This window comes from Stegostoma tigrinum, chromosome 31 (genome assembly GCF_030684315.1).
Source record: "Stegostoma tigrinum isolate sSteTig4 chromosome 31, sSteTig4.hap1, whole genome shotgun sequence".
NCBI classification, from domain to species: domain Eukaryota; kingdom Metazoa; phylum Chordata; class Chondrichthyes; order Orectolobiformes; family Stegostomatidae; genus Stegostoma; species Stegostoma tigrinum.
In genome coordinates this window covers 32594710-32608528 of record NC_081384.1, presented here as the reverse complement: position 1 = coordinate 32608528, position 13819 = coordinate 32594710, and the positions used below count along the sequence as shown (strand labels likewise).

At 43.4% G+C, this 13819-nt stretch overlaps 1 protein-coding gene across 5 annotated transcripts in view; it reads left to right on the top strand.

Moving 5' to 3' along the window:
- Positions 1-13819, top strand: part of LOC125466446 (myosin light chain kinase, smooth muscle-like) — a 94596-nt gene that overhangs the window by 49985 nt on the left and 30792 nt on the right. Inside the window, exons 4-8 of one of the 5 annotated variants that reach the window (XM_048560963.2) lie at positions 1844-2044; positions 5202-5240; positions 6737-6861; positions 9066-9219; positions 10408-10713. In XM_048560963.2, coding sequence (XP_048416920.2) covers positions 1844-2044; positions 5202-5240; positions 6737-6861; positions 9066-9219; positions 10408-10713 — 825 coding nt within the window. Of the gene's footprint in view, positions 1-1843; positions 2045-5201; positions 5241-6733; positions 6862-9065; positions 9220-10407; positions 10714-13819 lie in introns of all 5 variants that reach the window. The other 4 variants (XM_048560962.2, XM_048560965.2, XM_048560964.2 and 1 more) reach the window with 4 other exon arrangements.

The window sequence follows — 13819 nt, the reverse complement described above, 5'->3', positions numbered from 1 at the left end:
ACCCACCGTGATGATGCCAATCTTTGAATAGAAGGAAATTTCACTTTTTTCTAGCTATTCTTCCTTTTTTGAGCCAAGGTTTAGCTGACTCCCATCCTCTTATCACATCCTTTATTCCTTATTCCTCTGGGAAGTACCTTTTAAGGACACAAGATTTGGGAGCAGGAGTAGGCCACTCAGCCCTCCAAGCCTGCTTCACATTTGATGAAGTGATACCTGATGTGGTTGCAGCCTCTATTCCCCACCTTTTTTTTCTTTCTTGTGTTTTTTTTCATCCATTTCTTAAGTCCTTGAACAGAGTTCCCTAAATCCATCCTCATCATAGGATGTTGGGATGTCATGTTGCAGTTGAACAGGACATGGCTTAGACCACTTTTGGAATATCGCATTCGATTCTGCTCTCCCTGCTATAGGAAAGATGTTGTGAAATTTGAAATGGTTCAGAAAAGATTTACATGGATGTTGCTGGGGTTGGAGTGTTTGAACTGCAGGGTGTGGCTGAATAGGCTGGGACTATTTTCCTTGGCATGTTGGAGGCTGAGGGGTGACCTTCTAGAGGTTTATGAAGTCGTGAGGGCCATGGCTAGGGTGAATAGTCAAGGTCTTTATCCCAGGGTAAGAGAGCCCAAAACTAGAGGACATAAGTTCGTGGTGAGAAGGGAAAGATGTATCTAAAGGGGGAACTCTTTCTCACACGGGGTGGTGCATGCATGGAATGAGCTGCCTGAGAAAGTGGAGGCTGGTACAATTTCCTTTAAAAGGCATCTGGATGGGTATATGTATAGGAAGGATTTATAGGGATGTGGGCCAAATGCTGGCAAGTGGGACTAGATTAATTTTGGATATCTGGTCAGCATGGAAGAGCTGGACCACAGGGTTAGTTTCTGTACGATATAACACTGACTTTATTTCCCCACAAGTCATGTTCTGATCTGTCCGGTGAGTTTGTTGTTCCAGCCACAGCAAAGAATTATCCTTAGTTTTCAGGTTCCCTTGCCTGACCGCCACCTGCAGCAGCTAAGAACATTCACACGAGGATTTGACACTACATTGGGATTATAAGTCTTCAACAGATTTGGGATGAAGGATGCTGAGGTGGGGACAAGGGCAGGGGAAAACTGTCAATGATTTGATAAGATGGCCATTGTAAGATTGTGACCTCCTTCACAACGTGGGGCATCTGACAGGTACACCCCTAAATTCATTTTGCTGCAGGCCATCTGTGAATTGAGTTTATTTGTATTGAGACATTAGCTTTGGCCATACTATTCACATGTGTTGGATTTCTTTTTTTTTTGTGTGCCCCTCTCTCCCTCTTAGCCATTGCTGCAATATTCCTTCATGCCTGTGTAGGTTTCCTCTGGGTTTCATTCCACCATCCAAAGATTTTCGGGTTAGGTGGATTAGCCATGGGAAATGCAGCATTACAGTAATCGGGCTGGGTTTGGGCAGGATGCTCTTTGGAGAGTCAGTTTGGACTCGATGGGCTGAGTGGCCTGATTCCACACTAGGCATTCTATGATTATGTGCTTGTTCCTTTTGGATATAGCCCAGCTCTGCTTTCTGTTTCAAGCAGCATTTGCTGCTGCCCTAATGAGAGCAAAACAAACTCACTAATCTTTTAATCTTTCGGCATGTGACCTCCTCAAATGAATAACTGGTTCATTTAATCCACACAGTAATATGAAAAAAGATAATCCAATAATGCCAGTAAAGGAACAGTGCATAAAGCAGTGGCACAATAGTCTTTAGATGTTGATGGCCAGATTAATTCATTCTGCTGAAGGTTTTCAATTAGAACAGCACAAGATAGGTACTAAGGGCACATCCTCTGTTTTAATAGACTTTGAAACTCTTCAGCGACTCCATTTGCCCAAGGAAATGAGAAACACTAACTGTGACGGTAGAATCAGTGACAGTCAGACTATATTTGAAGAAAACCATCATGGTGCTGGAGCCAAGGCTGAGATGGCCCAGTTTTCAACCCTCAACTTCAATATTCAAGGTGACCAACAGAGTCCAAAGAACAGAAATCTTCCTAAAGGTAATGTTCAGGATTTGTATTAAAATATATCCATTTTATACTGTATTTTTCATAATAACAGTGCAAGGAGATGTCTATTCCTTTTTGTGCACCTACAGCTGGTCAAATGCACCTTCGTCCAGCTTCTCCCTCTTGCTCTTGATTCTTTCTTCACCAGTTTTATGCTCAATTCTTTCTGACCACGCTTCCCTACTTTTGGGTTACAGCTCTAAAAATGCCAATATTCTTCGAAGGCAACATCTGAGTTACCAATCTTCAGTAAGGCAGAATGATTGGTAAGCCATAGAGGGCAACCTTATCAATAGACATTGCCAATTGTTGTCTCAGAGTCATACAGCACAGAGACAGCGAAAAACAGCTGGTCACAGTCATACAGTCAGGAAACGGACCTTTTTTTTTTAGGTTGAACCAGTCCATGCTGATCATAATCCCAAACTAAACTGGTCACACCTGGGTTTGGCCCAAATCTTTCATTGAATTCTTACAGCATGGAAACAGGCCCATCAGTCTAGCAAGTCCATCATCAAAGCGTCCCACCCGGACCCATTTCCACTCTTCTCCACCTTCTCCCTCCCCCCCCCCCCCCCCCCCAACCCACCCACCAACCCACCTAATCTACACAATCCTGAATACCATGGGCAACTTAGCATGGCCAATTCAACTAACTCCCACATCTTTGGACTGTGGGAGGAAACCGGAACATCTGGTGGAAACCCACGCAGACACTGGGAGAATGTGCAAACTCCACACACAGTCCCCTGAGGGTGGAACCGAACCTGGGTTCTTGGTGCTATGTGGCAGCAGTGCTAACCGCTGAGCCACCGTGCTGCCCTATCTGTCCAAACCTTTTCAAATCGTGAACTCCTCCAAATATCTTGACTGTTGTAACTCTCCCTGCATCCACCACCTCCTCTGGAAGTTCATTCTACACATGTACCACTCTGTCTTTGGGTGGAAAAAGAAAGTTGCCACCATGTCGTTTTCTAAATCACTCTTACCCCTTTCACCTTTTTAAAAATATGCCTCCTAGTCTTGAGATTCTGCCACCCTAGGGAAAATACACCTCCCATTCACCTTCATCTATATCCCTCCTGCACTGGCATAGGTGTTGGTGGCATTCAAAAATTACCAATGCTCATTGATTGGAATACATGTCATTGCCTGTGCATTGCACATTTAAATAGTGCACGACTGTAATGCACGAAGTAAAGTCTGTTGATAAGCTAATAAAATGTGAGGCTGGATGAACACAGCAGGCCAAGCAGTATCTCAGGAGCACAAAAGCTGACGTTTCGGGCCTAGACACTTCATCAGAGAGGGCTCTCTGATGAAGGGTCTAGGCCCGAAACGTCAGCTTTTGTGCTCCTGAGATGCTGCTGGGCCTGCTGTGTTCATCCAGCCTCACATTTTACTATCTTGGAATTCTCCAGCATCTGCAGTTCCCATTATCTCTGTTGATGAGCTGTTGGCTTCCTTATCAATTGCACGCACAAAGTGTATAGAAAATTTACAGCATTGAAAGGGTCTGTTGAGTCTGTGCCAGCTGAAACAAAAGCTACCCAGCTCAGTCACACTTTCTACTCGATCCATAGTACTGTAAACTGCAGCTCTTTGGAAATGTTTGGTTATGTATTCAATATGCCATGAGAATTTCTTCCTGAACACACATTCAGGTGGTGAGTTCTATAGCCTAGGATCATCCAGGTGGTAAAAAAAAATCTCCTTGGTTACTGTTGAATCCTTTTCATAATTCTGATAATCAATTATCTTTATTTTACAGAAAAATCTATTGTGGAATATTAAAATAATTTACAAGCTGATATGGTGTGCATTTTGTTTACGTGGCATTTAATCAGGACCAAATTGGCTTCCTGTGCTACCTTTCCATTTTTTGTCCTAAACTGGTTTGGAATTCACATCCTTATATAAAAATGAAGATAGTAACAGCAGGATTTTTAAAAGGAGAATTACGAATGGCTGTTTCTTTTAAAAGATTTTTTTGTAGCATTGTTAGTATAGATTTCAGTTTGTTCTGTACAGACTGGATGAAATGCCAACTGTCTGTGTAGAGTTTGCACGTTCTCCCTGTGTCTGTGTGGGTTTCCTCCAGGTGCTCTGGTTTCTTCCCATGGTCTGAAGATGTGCAGACTCGCTGGATTATAGGGGAATGGGTCTAGGTGGGATGCTTTGAGGGTCAGTGTGGACTTGTTGGGCCAAAGGCCTGTTTCCACACTGTAGGGATTCTGTGGATTGAAGACTTGCTTTCAAATTCTTGATTTGGGAATATTACAGGATCAAACCCTGCCCTGTCCCCATTTCGGTGTCACATTTTGGGATGGGAATCACAGCCCCAGCTGCTGAAGTCTTCAAGACTCCTTTTTAGGTTCTTTCCATTTATCAGCTTTCTTCATCAAGACTATTGCAGATACTGGTCTGTCATGTCAACGCAATGCAGAAGAGATTGGTGCTCATTACATCATTTGATAGAGGATGTTTTGCACCAGTTTGTGGGCAAAGCTGGAAGAGCCTCAGGGCAGACGGACTCTACGTTGAGCACGCTGAGTTATTTTGAGGAAGGAATCAATCAATTAAGACCACCCTGAACCATCTTTGCAAATCTGGAATCTTACAGGGAGGCTGCATGTTGCTCAGGTCAAGGTATAGTTGCATTGAAGTTTGAGTCTGGCTTCCTAGACAATGGAGAAGGTTACAAGCCCTAAATAAAGCAGAAGCAAGACTTGCAATGTTAGTTTTAAAGGACTAAATTTGAGGAAAAAGCAATGAACAATTGGAATTCTTCTACCATTTTTTTAGATGAGGCAAGGGAGTGAACCTGAGAGTTAAGTAAGATATTAAGTTTTTTTTGAGTTTTTAAGAAAAGACAGGAGTTACGAGAGGTAATTAGATGTGATTGGGGAAAGCTGTGAAATGTATGGTTAACCATTCAGAACATTTTTATCCAAAAACTGCTTAAACTCAAAGGGTTAACTGTTTGTCTGCAAGAGTATATGTGATATTTTGTATTTAAATAATTTTTCAGTAAATGTTTGAGTCAATACATTCACTTACTCCTTCGGTCTGGTATCAAACTCTTCAATGGTGTTCCTCTTTGTCATATCCTCTTCAATCTTCTTTTTAAATGTTATTTATGTTTCAGATTCATCCCCTTCAAGGAAGAAGCTGTCTTCTAAACCAGGTGATTTTTGGTTTCCCTGTATTTGTGCTGGTGGGTTTGTGACTGCATGTTTATAGGTGGGCCCACTGTGCTGGCTACAGTTTCTCAGGTACAGTGACCTCTGAGGTTTGCTCAAGGGGTTTTAACAGAATGAATGAGCTCCTCATGAAGCTCTTCGCATTTGTGGAGAGAAAGCAGAGTCAGCATATACAGGCCCAGTGACCGGCCTTCGGAACGGAGATGGAAAAGATCACTCCAGTGGAGAGGCTACTGGACTGAAATGTTATCTCTGACTTATCACCACAGATGCTGCCCCTCCTGAGTCTTTTTTTCAGCAATTTTTTTTTTCCTCTGATTTCCAGCATCTGCAGTTCTTATGCTTATGTTCTTATGATCAGTACTTGGGACTCCACTGTTTGCAGTCCCTGTAAATCACCCAGATGAGGAGGCTACATGTGATGTTTCCACGTTTGCTAAAACTTCTTTTTAAAAAAAAATAGTTGGGAAGCTAAGCTGTAGAGGCTAAAGGACCTGTTAAGTGATGGAGCATTGAGTGGATAGTGTGAAATTATCCACTACTTCAGAGGAAGAATAGAAACAAGATTCAACTTTTTTTGTTTTTGAAAGTGAGCGGCTGGTAACTATTTGTGTTTGAAGAAATTTATGGGGTCTTTTACATAAAATGCAATAAACGTTTTGGTATTGCAAGTGGTTTGAGAAAAACAGGAACAAATCTTGCTTCAACTATAATTTTAAAAGCTGGTAAAGTTGCCACAGTCTTACTAGGCCATGGGGCTGCACTGTCATTACAGAGAGATATAATTGGGGGTCGCCACATCTCATAGAATCTGAGCATTTCCTATAGTGTGGAAACAGGCCCTTTGGCCCAACAAATCCACCAACCTACCTACCTAATCTCCACATCCCTGAACACTACAGGCAATTTAGCATGGCTAATCCACCTAGCCTGCACATTTTGGATAGTGGGATGAAACCCATGCACACATGGTGGGGCGGGGGGGGCAAGAAATGTGCAAACTCCACACAGACAGTCATCCAAGGGTGGACTGGAACCTGGATCCCTGGTGATGAGGTTGCAGTGCTAACCACTGTGCCACCATACCACCCAGGCAGGAGGTGACGTTGAGAAGGAGAGTTCTCCATGGTGACTTCAGCTTGTGCTGGAATTGAACCCACACTGCTGGGATCACTCTGCATTGCAAACCAGCTGTCCAGCCAACTGAGCTAAACTGATCTCCTGCACAATTGCAAAGGCTTTAGTGGTATCTGTCAGACGTCAGTTCTGATATCCTTACCTAGGATGATATCCAGTTTGATTTCAAGGAGGCGCAACAAAGGCGCACTAGGAATATTTTGAGATAGGAGGGCCCTCTTATGAGGAGAGATGTGGCCAGTTTTATTATGCATCTTGTGAACAAGTGTCTTCTTGACATGATTTTGTAAGTGAAACAGTTTGAGGGAGTTTGATCTTTGTTTGTCTTTTTATGTTACAGCAGAGCCGCCTCAGTTAATGGATCCCCAGACGTACTCTGAGGTAAAGGCAGGACAGCAAGCAGAGCTGTATGTTGGGGTTGTAGGAACTCCACCCATTGCTGCTATATGGCTGAAACAGAAAGATCAGGTACTTAAAAATTGAGTCCTTGAGCTACTGGTTTACATTGACATACAGTCTAGTAGTTGCTGTAGAACTTGGAGGAAGACCAGTGCATTCAACTGCTCAAACCTTCTTTTTCCTTGGATCATATAATTGTAGAATCTGTGCCAGCAGCTGTTTATTCCTGCAGTCACTCTTGACTCCAGCTTGCTGTCAATTATTGCTTCAATCAATTTAACAATCTATTTCACAATCAACTTCATGTTTCTGGTTTGTTTGGTTTGGTCACGTTTACCTAAGTACAGTGAATAGCTTTGTTTTGCGAGCAGCACAACCAGATTATAGCAGACAAGAACACCCTGATTATAGGGTGCTTAGACACAGTGAAGCATACAGGTTACTGCAACACAGGAGATGCACAGAGCAAGATCAACATTATTTGAAGTTAGAGAGTCCAATCATCAGTCTAATAACGGCAGGGAAGTAAGTTGTTCTTGAATTTGTTGGTGAGTGTTCAAGCTTCTGTATCTTCTGTCTGATGGAAAATTGAAGGCCACCCAAAATATCAAGGTTTTTTCGTGCTCTCTCGTGCTTGCTCTTGCATGTGCGCACACACCCACACCTGTACACATGCCCCATCTCATGCACAAACACAAATGGCTTAGATTCAAATAAGCCTCACTGTTACAGGGAAAAGACACAAGCTTGGCAGCAAGTTAAAATGCAGAGAGAGCTGGTAGCCTCCTATATTAGAAAAGCGTGCATCTCAGAATTATTATTCACATTTTCTCTCAGCCAGTGCAATCTCCCACCATTTTTTGGTATGGTCACGTCAGTGCTTTCTTAAATTACTTTTTCATCCCCTTTCATGATCAAGTCTTCCTTCAGCACTACAGTCCTTTCACTGCCATTCAAATCATTCTTTCCCTACAATCGAGGAATTCTGTAATTCCTCACCCCTGCTTGTTTTTTTTTTACAATCGTGAAGACGGTGAGCTTGATTCCTGCTTCACTTCTGTTTTTTTTTGATCTTTCTGCTTCAGTTAAAGATCTGAATGGGTGTTAATGGCAGGGTGTGAAAATTCCAACAAGGAATTCTGACTGGAACCCAATCTCAAGAACTGGAGTAGGCCAGTCGGCCCATCTAACCTCTTCCATTATTTAATGAGGTTGTGGCTGATCCGTGGCCCAATTGCATATACCTGCCTTTGGTCCCATGTCTCTTAATTTTTAAAAAAAATTTTTGTTAAGTGACAAGTTAACAACTGATCCAGCATTGACAGCTGTTTGTGGAAAGAGTTTTAAACATCTACCACCCTTCTGTGTAAAAGTGTTTCATAACTTCACTCCTGAATGGTCTGGTCTGGCCCTAATTCTCAGACTATACCCGTACTTCTAGAGATCCCAGTAAGTGAAAATAATTTCTTTATCTACCCTGTCTTTTCCTGTTAATATCTTGACATTGTCAATCAGATTACCCCTTAACCCCTCAATTCTAGAGAAAACAGGCCAGTGTTGTATAGTCCGTCCTCCATAACTTAACCCCTAAAGCACAAGTAACATTCTTGTAAACTACAGTCAGTTCCCTCTAAGGTCAACATATCCTTCCGAAGGTGTGGTGCCCAGGTCTGCGCTCGGGACTCCAAGTAGGATCAAAGCAGGTTTTGTATAACTGCAACATAACTTCTGAACCATTGTACTCCTGGCATCTAGATATAAAGGCCAGCACTCCATTAACTTTCTTCGTTTATTTTCTGCACCATGGATGGCATTTTAAAGGGCTATGCACTTATACAACACTTGAATTAGAATCATAGAATCCCGACAGTGTGAAGTAGGCCATTTGGTCCAAATAGATTCCACACCAACCCTTCAAACAGCATCACGCCCAGGCCCAGCCCCCCTACCCTATCACCATCATCATAACTCTGCATTTCCCATGGCCAATCCACCTAACTTGTACTTTAGAGGAAACTCATGCAGACTCTGGTAGAATGTGCAAACTCCACACAGACAATTGTCCAAAGCTGGAATCGAACCCAGATCCCTGGTGCTGTGAGGCAGCAGTGCTAACCACTGTGTCATATGTCACCAGACATTTATACAACCCTTCAGCTGTTTTGTTGAAGGTGCGTGTGTGTGTGCTGTTGAAATGCTCTTTTAGGTCGTGTTACTTTTTTTTAAAAATCAGGACTATTTCACCATCTGTTCCTCTTGTCCACTAATTTTAGATCCTGAACAGTTCTCGAACTTCTGTAGACACAACAGACACTGGGACCAAACTGGTGATAAAAGATGTGCAAATGGACGATGCTGGAAATTACACACTGGTGGTGAAGGATCGAAATGGGAGTGTGCAGCATCAGATCAGCCTGGCTGTTGTAGGTAAGTGGAACATTTCACATTCTTCTGAGGAGGATCATTCTTTTCCCCCCTTTAATCATACACAGGATGAGGGCATCACTGATCAGGCAGCATTTATTGCTCAGAGGGCAGTTATGAGTCAACCACATTGCTGTGGATGTGGAGTCACATGTAGGCCAGACCAGGAAAGGATGGCAGTTTCCTTCTCTAAAAGGCATTAGTGAACCAGATGGGCTTTTCCCCAACAATCGACAATGGATTCGCAGTCATCGTTTCGATACTTAATTCCAGATATTTTATTGCATTTAAAGTCTACCATCTGCCATGGTGGGATTTGAACCTGGGTCCCCAGAATGTTATCTGAGTCACTGGATTAACAGTCCAGTGAAAATACCACTTGGCCATCACCTTTCATATTATCTTGAGATAAAGCAAAGCAATGCACTGTTATAGAAACATGCAGCATGAAAACAGATCCATGGTCCATGATGTTTCCACCTGCCTGCATTTGGCCCACGTCCCTCTAAATCTTTCCTGTTTTCTTTGAAAATGTTGTAGCTGTCCCTGCATTTACCAGTTTCTCTGGCAGTTTTTCATACATGAACCACCCTGTTTGTGGGGAAAAAACTGGCCCCTCAAGTTCCTTTCTTTTTATTTAGATCTTTCTCCTCTCTTACCTGAAAATTATGCCCTCTAGTTTTGAACTCCCAAGCCTAGCGAAAAGTCCCCTCACAAATTTTATACACCTCCTAAAAGGTCACTCCTCAACCTCCTACGCTGTAGTGGAAAGAGGTCCGAGCCTATCCAGCGCCTCCTTATAAATCAATCCCTCCATTCCCAATAACATCCTGGTAAATCTTTTCTGAACCATCTCAAATTTTATAATATACTTCTAGTAACAGGGTTACCAAAATTGTACATAGTGCTCCAGAAGATTAACATCTTGTACAACATCAACATGATGTCCCAACTCCTGTACTCATTGAATCTGCCAGCTTGTTGTACAGGAATGGGAGGCATGTTTATTTTTGTGTGTAAGCACAGTCAAGGTCAACTCACCGTTTGATTGCATGCGTACACATTGTGCATGATTGCAGCTTGACTAGGGCAAATGTGATAGAACAATTCAAAAGACAACTGAACACCTCTGTAATGATGGTGGAACAAATGCCAAATCATGTTTAAAGTGCAGTTTCCCAATTCCCTCAGACAGGCCAGAGCCTCCGTCTGGAAGACCCCGTGTTTCGGAGATCTGTGGGAGCTCTCTCTCGCTGTCCTGGTCTGGTCCATGTTACGATGGTGGGAGCGCTATCCAGTCCTATATCATTGAGATAAAGCAGACTGGAGAGTCGGAGTGGAGAAGATTGACTGATTCGTGTAGTAGCACCTCCTATCAAGTGAACGGTCTGAAGCTGGACAGAGAGTACAGTTTTCGTATATACGCAATGAACTCTTGTGGCATTAGTGAAGTGGGGGAGGAATCCAAACCTGTCAAGTTGATTGAGGATATCAAAGGTAAGAATTTGAGTCCAAAGAAATTTCCTTTCATCCAACTGGACTGAACTGTTCAAATTTTTAAATGTACACATTTCAATGAAAATTTGATGTGGAAAAAGATTTTAACTCCACAGCATTTTCCAAATAGATGGGATTAGGAATAAAACTGTGTGGCAATTATATCTAGAGTTATACAGCATGGAAACAGACCCTTCGGTTTGACCAATCCGTGCTGACCGTAATCCCAAACTAAATTTGTCTCACCTGTCTGTGCCTGACCCACATCCCTCCAATAATTTCTTACTTACTTATGTACTGATCTAAATGTTTTAAACGTAACTGTGCTCACATCCGCCACTTCCCCTGGAAGTTCATTCCACACACTAATCTCTCTTTTTTTCAAACAAAAACCTCCTCATCTCTTGTTTTAAATCTTCCTCCTCACACCTTTTTTAGAAATAAGGCCTCTAGTCATGAAATTCCCCACCCTAGGGAAAAGACCCCTCTCATTCACTCACCTTTTTTACTCATTTCATGGCATTGTTGGCTGGACCAGCAGTTTATTGCCCAGAGGGCAGTTAAGAGTCAACCTTCTTGGTCTGGAGTCACATGTAGGCCAGACCAGGTAAGGATGGTCGATTTCCTTCCCTAGAAGACATTAATGAACCAGACAGGTTTTTCCTGAAAATCGGCGATTGGTTTCATGGTCATCATTAGATTCGTAATTCCAGATATTATTGAATTCAAATTCCACCATCTGCCGGATTCAAACCCAGGTCCCCAGAACATTAGGAACAGGAACAGAAGTTGCTGGAAAAGTTGAGCAAGTCTGGCAGCATCTATGAATTTTTTTTTACAAAATGAATTAATGTTTTGGATCCAGTGACACTTCCTTGGAGCTGGACCCAAAATGTTAACATTTTTTCTTCATGGATGTTGAGCTTTTCCAGTAACTTCTGTTTTTGTTCTTGGTTTACACCATCTGCAGTTCTTTCGGTTTTTCCCAGAACATTACCTGGGTCTCTGGATTAAGTCTAGTAATACCACTAGCCCATCACCTACCCATTTCACTCGTTATTTAATGAACCTCTAAGGTCACTTCTCAACTTGCTGTGCTCCAGTGGAAAAAAAAGTCCTAGCCTATCCAGGTAACAAGATTCTCCAGCATCTGCAGTTCCCATTATCTCCAGCCTCCCCAGCGCCTCCTTTATAACTCAACCACCATCCTGCAAGATCTCTTCTGAATCTCTCCAGCTTAATATCCTCCCTATAACAGGGAGACCTGTCTGAGGAAAGCAGTAAATTGTGTTTTAAACGTGATTTGGCATTTGTACCACCATCTGTTACAATTGTGTTTGGTTGCCTTTTCAATTGTTCAGTCGAAATTTTCCCCAGTGAAGCTGCGGCCCTACACAGTAGGCCAGAAGAGACCCCAGAAGTGTCCTGTACAAGTTCAATGTTACATATCCACTCCTGTCCTCCAAATTCATTCTTCTGCTTCATCGCTGGTGGTCCCTATGAATGAATCACAGCATCATGATGGTGTAGAAGCAAGTTATTTCAGCCCACCATGGTCTCACCAGCTCTAATATGAAGTGCTAGTCTCCTACTTTTTTAACACCTACTCCTGCACACCATTCGTATCCAGATAAACTTCCAATAATCTTAACTTTTATAACCAGAATGAAGATGTGGAAATCTTTTTAATGCAAGAAAACTTCAAAGTTGCAGCTATCACACAGTACTGGTTGGCCAGGAAATGCTCCTGCTCTTGCTGTCTGTCATCGGTTTATTGGAAGGATTTGATAGTGGTTGATCAGTTTCTTTGGCCAGGCCACAACCATTCTCCCATGTGTCTGCATGACTTTCCTCCAGGAGCTCTGGTTTTCTGCTCACAGTCCTCCTGCAGACTAGGCAATTGGCTGTGTTAAAATGCCCATTGTGACCAGGGATATGCAGGCTAGAAGGATCAGCCATGGGAAATATAGGATGGAGGGGTGGTGGATGGGTCTGGGTGAGAAGCTTTTTGGAGGATCGGTGTGAACTTGATGGGCTGAATGCTTCAACACTGTAGGGATACTAAGATTAAAAATGTCGTGGAGTGGGATAGAAACCGAGTTTCTGGCTTGAAGGAAGGCACGCTACTGCTGTGTCACCAACCTTCATTCATACAGCCCTCAGTCACCTGAGTGTTGAATCAGAATTGAGTTGCTGGTTGCGGTACCTGTCTGGGTCATCTGTTTTGACTCTATTCATTAATCTAAAGTAGCAATAACGGATCTGACTAGGAATAGCTACATCCAGAAAAACAGGGATAACAAGGTGTAGAGCTGGATGAACACAGCAGGCCAAGCAGCATCATAGGAGCAGGAAAGCTGACATTTCAGGCCAAGACCCTTCATCAGAAATGGGGGAGGGGGAGAGGGTTCTGAAATAATAGGGAGAGAGGGGGAGGCGGATTGAAGATGGATAGAGGAGAAGATAGGTGGAGAGGAGACAGGCAGGGATCAAGCCAGTAGAGGTAAGTGTAGATAGGTCAGTCCAGGGAGGACAGACAGTTCAAGGGGGCGGGATGAGGTTAGTAGGTAGGAAATGGAGGTGCGGCTTGAGGTGGGAGGAGGGGATAGGTAGAGGAAGAACAGGTTAGGGAGGCGGGGACGAGTTGGGCTGGTTTTGGGATGCAGTGGGGGGAGGGCAGATTTTGAAGCTGGTGAAATCCACATTGATACCATTGAGCTGTAGGGCTCCCAAGCGGAATGAGTTGCTGTTCCCGCAACCTTCGGGTGGCATTGTTATGGCACTGTAGGAGGCCCAGGGTGGACATGTCGTCTGAAGAATGGGAGAGGGAGTTGAAATGGTTCGTGACTGGGAGGTGGAGCTGTTTATTGCAAACAGTGTAGGTGTTCTGCAAAGCGGTGCCCAAGCCTCTGCTTTGTTTTCCCGATGTAGAGGCGGGAACAACGGATGCATTATGCCACATTGGCAGATGTGCAGGTGCACATCTGCTTGATGTGGAAAGTTGTCTTGGGGCCTGGGATAGGTGTGGGTGCAGGTGTAGCACTTCCTGCAGGGCAAAGTGCTGGGTGTGGTGGGGTTGGAGGGGAGTGTGGACCAGACAAGGGAG